Here is a 7,913-nt window from a genome sequence, read left to right on the forward strand (position 1 = left end):
AAAACTGTCATAAAGTGTATAAATAGTCAACATTGTGATATAATATTAATCACTATGAAAATAACCAAATATGTCAACAAAGAAAAACAAAATAGCATATCGGTAAATCATAAGCAAAAAAGAAAGACAAGAGTACAATGGCGTGATGTATAAAACTGAGCCACGCCAACATGATATTGCCGTATATGAAATAAACAGTTAAAATAATTTCCGTTAATTCAAAAGTGTATTGATAAAAGTTTTGAATACGCCAAAATAATAACCGCCAAAATATTTCTTATACCTTGTTCAATGAAAATCTCGAAATAACCCGCTGTACAATATATAGTACAAATAGTTACGACACCATGCCCAAACGCATCCCGGTGTGTTTGTAACGAAGAACGTAATTATACAAACTGCATACATATCAATCTACCACAGATACCAGAACCACCATCTTATGTTACGTATCTTGACTTCTCCGCAATCAGCTACATTCATTTTCATGGAAACATAAACTTTCCAATTATTGAGCTGATTCAAAAACACATTTTAATATAGAATAATAAAAGGTTAAAAAAAATATATATATAATTAAAAAAACACGTCAAATTCTATTTAAGACCGATTAAAGAATCCACCAAAATTCAGATCTAAAACAAAATGAACTGCTTTAATTCGTATATATCTTTTATGCATCCTGCATTTCCGCCCGCATGAGCATACTACTTTCTTAGATAATCTTATAATGGCATCATCATTTAGATGAAGAAATAAAAAAAAAGGAAAATGCATATAATGACAACGGTGATTAGCAGTATTCTCTATATCGGGGACTGATCGTGTGCCATTGGTGTTCTCTATCATTGGAGGGTAAGAACATTTACTTTACCGATGGTTTATTAATTTGGTGATGTCTTAGGGTTAGAAAACCAATCCACTATTTTTGTAATGTTAATTCCTTGATATATCAACGTAATTTATAGTAGTAACACGAGGGGTTTCCCATGAGGAGAACGATCTGCTTACCCTTTTAGAGCACCTGAGATTACTGCAGCTTTCGGTTGGGTTCACCTTGCTCAGTCTTTGGTTGTTTATGTTCTGTTTGTTGTACTGTTGTTGTCTTTTTTCATTGGTTTTCTTTTTTCTCATGGCTTGTCATTTGTTTTCGACGGACGAGTTTGAATATCGTTTTTGTATCTTTCGTCTCTCTTTCAAAGTAAATAAAACAATTAGTCCAGTGTGTTTGCTCTATCAAGTGTGCTCTATTGCTGTTAACAATTTTTTTAAAGGAAGAACAGAAATACAAGGGGCAAAAAGAGAAGACAAGAGAAAAAAGAACCGTTAATACAAAACAAAAGACCTAGCAACAAGAGCTCAAACAAAAAATGACAGATGCTACAAAACGTAAAAAAGATGCTGCTTTGCATCAATTTACAAATGGATATATTTTTAAACATTTAACCTAGATATGAGGCAAACAGTACCTTAAATATCCTTAATTGATAAATTAATTAGGCATTGACATTTCAGTTTGAAACGCAACATATACCCCCACGACACTTACTAAAGAGGAAATCCTGGATAAGCATATGTCTGTTCTATGTTCCTTTGGAATTTCCACCAAACTAGTAGAACATGATCTTCCATCACTGTATTGGATTCCAAAACTACATCAATGTCCAAACAAACAACGGTATATTGCTTGGTCTTCTAAGTGCTCCACGAAACCTCTTTCTAATTTATTAGCAGCATCAATCTTATCAGTAATCAAAGCCAGGCTTCAAAATTATTATGAAACTACTTATTCTAGAGGTGGTGTGAATCAGACATGGACACTAAAAAAATCAAAAGTTCATTTATTTTACTAACACTCTGAGAGTGTTCATCTTTTAATTTTTCCTTTCTTAATTTTACACAAGTATTCCCCATTCCAAACTTTAAGACAAATTGAAACAGTTAGTATTGCTTTTACATTAAAAAAAAAAAAGAACGTAGCTGCAAGTATCTCGTCTTATGGAGTGACGTGCATCTAGATATTGTCAATGATGGTCGGTTGAAAACAAACTTTTACGACAAAAGAAATGACTTCAGATTCTCAATTGTGAACTTTCAATTTTTATGTAGGAACATTCAAGCAGCGCCTACATACAGAATATATATATCTCCCAATTCATACGATATACCGGGCTAGAATGTCCTATTATGATTTCTGTCATAGAGAGCTGCTGTTCACAAGGAAGCTATTTATCCAAGAGTACCAAACGGTGAAGTTGAAATCATTTCTTCGAAAGTATCAAGGAAGCCATCACGAGTATATTGACCGTTATGAATAACCATTTAACAGATGTTAACGGGTTTGTTCCTAGTGTCGTAGATACAATGCCGTCAATTTTTGTCGAGCCTTCGACTTATAAATGGACATAGTTTTTCTTCCAGTAAATATTTCATTCAGTCTGCAGTTAAAGTTTTTTAAACATTTGTTAAATTGATAGACTATTCTGATTTTTACCTAATTTGGACAGAAGCTTCTTCAAATCAAAAGATATTATTGAGAGGAATATTTTTATTGATTTATCCCCTCATTTTTGTTACGCCTGCGATTAACAGCAAAACTAGGCGAGACACCCTTACGAATTTTTTACTAATATGACTTACCCAATTATACTTATTACCGGGTTTGTACCAAAATGAGCACAAGACGGGTGCTACATGGTGAGCAAGATATGCTTACCCTACCGGAGCACCTGAGATCACCCCCCGGTTTTTGGTGAGATTAGGGTAGCTTAATCTTTTGTACTCTTTGTTGTGTATTGTGTAATTTTATTGTCTGTTGGTATTTTTTCTTTTTTAGTCATGGCGTTGTCAGTTTATTTTCGACTTATGAGTTTGAATGTTCCTTATGTATCTTTCGCCTTTCTTTTAGAATCAATCTATGAAATATAACTACTTAATAAAATTCTTACCGAGTGGACAGAAATCATGTATATATCTGATGGTTAAATCAAACGATTTTGCTAAGTATTTGTTTTCAATTATCATTACAATATCTGCTACATTTAAGTCGGATTGTATCAATCTCTGTAAGAATGCCAACCAACTAAACTAAAAAGAATTGATGAATTAAAAAGTCTTAAGTTCAATGTATTTGTTACTAGTAAAACTAAGAACTGAAATAGGGAGCAAATCGAAGAGACTACAATCCGACCTAAGAGCAGAAAACAGATCACGACCACCATTGGGTTCTCAACACAGCGTGACAATTCCGCACCCGGAGAAGGGCTTCGCATGGCCTCTTAACAAAACTGTATACTAATTAAGTGGAAATGGACGGCACATTACACTCCAAAAAGTAAACTCACAAAAATACTGAACATCGAGGAAAATTCAAAACGGAAAGTCCATAATCAAATGGCAAAAACAAATGATAAAACAGAATAAAACGAATGGACAACAACTGTCATATTCTTGACTTGGTACAAACATTTTCAAAAGTAGATATTTGTGGATAGAACCTGGTTTTATAGCGTTTAACCTCTCACTTTTATGACAGTCGTATTACATTCCGTCTTATTTACAACGATACGTGAACAAAACAGACATAGTAGGTAAAATAGTCAAAACATGGTTACAGCCGTCATCACTGTGTAACAATCTCAAAACAAACAACATTTACAAAAAAGCACAAAAAGCGTCTATCAAATTAAAAACACATTCATTCATGTACATTTTGAAATGGACTATTATATTATATACTTATGTAATTATCTGTCCTGAATGTTTTTGCATTTAATTGTACTGTATTCCTGTCACTCAATGACGTCATATAAGCGGTAGGTTTAGCATGCCATAAAACCAGGTTCAACCCATCAATTCGCCTTAAAATGTCCTGTACAAAGTCAGGAAAATGGCAGCTATTATCACATTGTCCGTTTCTATGTTTGTTGGTGATCAATTATAGTCATAAATCGATTTAAATGAAACAAATCCGGGTCACAAACCAAAACTGAGGGAAACACATTCCCATAAGAGCAAACAGCAATATGCACAGTTTAACTCAGTTTAAATAAAAGTCGAAACTTTATCAGTGTGGTAATGACAAAATATGTTTTTTTTAGATCAGGTACTAGGAACTTGTATCTTCATTTAACATTCTTATTCTTATAATAATAAGGGATAGTAATGTATATAAGTATTTTTCGCGTATTGGTATGTATTGCAAATTGTTTTTAATCCGTTGACGTTTTTTTGAGGTATCAAAATATTTCAAGTTCGAATAATTTATTGTTAAAAAGTTTTGGGATCCATGGGATCAGGTCATCATAGACCATTTCAAAAGAAAAAGACGAAAGTACAAGCAACAACCTCAAACATAACTATTGAACAATGAACACATTAACAATAATCGGTGGTAGATAGTAAAAAAAAAAGAATCGGTGGTAGACGCCCCTGTTGTGTTATTTCAGAGATGGAAACACCAGTGATACTTGGAGGTTGCAATCGATGATGACTTTTTGTAATATATTTAAGATTTATTTTATTTTGAGAGGTGGTTGTTGATGGCACAACATTGATTGTTTCTCCTAAACTTAGTCACAACTTTTAAAATAGATACAATACTATTTGGAGCTTGCCATATGTATATGAATGTCTATTGTTGAAGATTGTATTTGTACTCTTCAACGATGAAGGTTTTCTTTTTCGTTGTATTACCGTTTCGTTTATCTTTACAACATATTTTTTTTCTTCATATTATAAAATAGAAAAGGATGAAGGGCAGTGACACAGACATTCCCTAAATGTCAGCAAAGTCATGATAGTGTGTAATGAAATGCTAGTGTGTTATGTCTCGGTGAAGCTTAGTGACTAATTTGTCATTCCCAGTACTATATTTTTGGTTCTGCTGAAGTTATCTTAATCTGAAAGATTTGCAAAATATAAAATTTTCATTCAGGGCAGGGATATTCGGTGCGTGTCATTATGGTCGGTTTTAATTTTTTCTCAGACATTTATTTAGAACTTATACTTAAAGCCGACAAAACTGTTAGAGTACTTCCCTTTCATCATTACAGTTTAATGCTATTTATTATTGGCCTTTAGATCACTGGACTTGAAACAGAAATAAAGTCAATTTTGTATTTCACATGATTTTTAAGGAAACAAATACTTAAAATGTTACCATTATTTCTAAAATGCTAAATTATTTTTTGTACATGTTTGTATGGTGTCAGTTTAATTCATTTCAAATTGTGAGTATTTGGTTTTTTAATTCACCGATTTCGTTCAATTTAAAGCATATAAGCATATAATCTCTTCTTGTTCCTGGACTAAACAAAACACGAATATTACGTGTTGTTTTCTTCACAGTTTTGAATTGTTAAATCATGGAAGTTCTTTTATCAGTATTCCAAATTATTTCATCATTTTGATCAGTCTATTTGGTGCATTTGGTGAAATTGATAAGCTAGACATGTGTTAAATTTTAATCAGATATGAAAAGATATCGAGAGGAAGTCAAAACTTATTATTTAAATGTAAATCTATTTGTTCTTTTTAGGACAACCATGATGTTTGTATTCCTTGTCCTCATATCGCATATTATGCAAACAATTGCAACCACATGCCCAAATGCATCCCGGTGTGTTTGTGACGAAGAAAAACATTATGCAAAATGTACAAATCTTCTCGTGATTCCTGTGCTACCATCTTATGTTACCTCTCTAGACTTCTCTAGGAACTTTCTGAGGCACTTACAGCGAAGCACATTCACTGCCTTGGAAGCTCTCAAATTAGAAAACCTGTCGCTTGCGAATGATTATATTTTTGGTGCAAATTCAGATTCGCTAAATGATTTATTGTATCTCCGTTCGCTTGATTTAAGTCGAAACCCCATGATATTAAGCGTTGCTGTAACTGCTATTATGAGTATACGATCACCATTTTTTTCAACATTGATAATAAATATGAATCCATGGAAATTCATTGGAATCGGCAGTACATTAAATGCATTATGCACTGCATTTAATTTAACGCATGTATCTTTAAGGTATTCATACGTCCCATCGTTGTCTTTCAACGAAATGAGCAAATGTGTAGTTTTGCAATTTTTCGATGTGAGCAAAGGACATATCCAATCCCTGGAACCCGGATTCTTGAAGCATATAAAGGAACTAAACCTTCAAAATAATGGCATAACTCTAAAAAGAGGAGGATTCTTTGGAAAGAAGTCAACTTGTTCTTTCCCTGAAATCGAAATTCTAAGGCTTGAAAACAATAGGATCATGAACCTTGACAATCGACTATCTTGCCTAGATAAGCTAAGAATACTTATACTTGATAACAATCCACTAATGCAGATATCCACTAATACATTTATTAATCTCCCTTCACTTTCACATTTGTCTATTGCTAACCTTAGTGACGGCTTGAACACAGTTAAAAGTTTAGCCTTCGGTAGCACAAGTCTCAATTCCTTAAATTTTTCAGGAAATAAATTCATGTTTAAATCTCTCTTAAGTAACATTTATTTTGACAAATATAATATATTCAAATTAGTGCCAAATTTAGCAGAGCTAGATTTAAGTGGCAATATATTTGACACATCCGATGTTTTAACAATAATGCTTTTACCGGCAAAATTGTTGAAAAAGCTATGGTTAAAAAACTGCGGTATATCAACTCTACCCACTGGTCTTTTTAGCAATATGCCACACTTGCAAGAATTCGTTGCAAGTTACAACAATATATCTGCATGGGATGGAAATATTGTTTTTGGAGACTATTTAAAATTGAAAACGTTGAAACTAGATAGTAATTCGTTAAGTATTGTTGACGAATCATTCTTCCTTTTACGAACATTGAATCAATTAACAGCAATTGACTTGAGATCAAATCCTTTTCTATGCACATGTGAAAATCTGTGGTTTCGAAATTTGATCAAGCAACGGACGTCATTGTTTACAGATGTTCCTTTTGGGTACAGATGTTTCTTGTCTCCATATAAAGTAACATATCTCACTGATTATAACCCAACATATAGTGAATGCTACAACGTTTTTCTTATCGTAGTGACGTCAATTTCTGTGATTGGTATAGTTTTAGTTATTGTTTCTAGTATTTTGTATAGATGTCATTGGCACAAGATTCTTCAGAGTTTGTGTATGATGCATTTGTTATCTATTGTGACTCTGACAGGAGCTGGGTTAGAACGCAGCTTATAGACAAAGTTGAGAAAATATCAGGTTTGAACCTTTGCATTCATCATCGCGATTTTAAAGCTGGTCAACTTATAATTGACAACATTGCTGAAAACATAGCCGCAAGTAGAAAAATCTTGCTTTTAATGTCACGTGATATGCTGAGAAGTGATTGGTGTCTTTTTGAAATGAGGATAGCCCAGGAAAGGTTTCTAAATAAAGAAACAGACACAATGATAGTAGTTATGTTGGAGACTGTGTCAAAAGACTTAATGTCACCTTCTTTGCGATTCCTAATTAATTCTACAACATATATTGAATGGCCAAGAAAGCAATACGAGGAAGAACGGTTGTGGAATGAAGTACTGAGAGCATTGCAGTAAATACGACTGACTGAAGTTAAAACAACAAGATCAAATATAAGCTGTAGATATATTTGTAGCACTGTTTTCACACACATTAGACATTTTCAATTTAAGTAAGTTGACGGCATGTTTGTTCTTCTAGTGAAATGCAATTTACTTTATATATATATATTTAGGTCTCGATTACATTTACCATATTTTTATAGAATTATATTGTCAAAATAAAAGCTATCAAGTCTATTTAGTCGTTAATAGAAATACTTTTTTTGCCAACAAAGAAATCGGTCATGTCAAAGCGAAAAAATAAAAATATAACATCTAGAAGATGCGGTTTATACATCCATGAGACGGCATACTAACGATACATTAA

General features: G+C 32.9%; 1 protein-coding gene across 1 annotated transcript; it reads left to right on the plus strand.

The window, feature by feature from the left end:
- The first annotated feature begins 5,545 nt into the window (after window positions 1-5,545).
- On the plus strand, window positions 5,546-7,660 carry LOC139489829 (toll-like receptor 13). The gene is made up of 2 exons (XM_071276675.1): window positions 5,546-7,046; window positions 7,109-7,660. The coding sequence occupies exons 1-2, from the start codon at window positions 5,547-5,549 to the stop codon at window positions 7,559-7,561; spliced, it is 1,953 nt and encodes a 650-aa protein (XP_071132776.1). The 5' UTR covers window position 5,546; the 3' UTR covers window positions 7,562-7,660.
- The last annotated feature ends 253 nt before the right edge of the window (window positions 7,661-7,913 follow it).

Source organism: Mytilus edulis, chromosome 9 (assembly GCF_963676685.1).
Source record: "Mytilus edulis chromosome 9, xbMytEdul2.2, whole genome shotgun sequence".
Taxonomy (NCBI): Eukaryota; Metazoa; Mollusca; class Bivalvia; order Mytilida; family Mytilidae; genus Mytilus; species Mytilus edulis.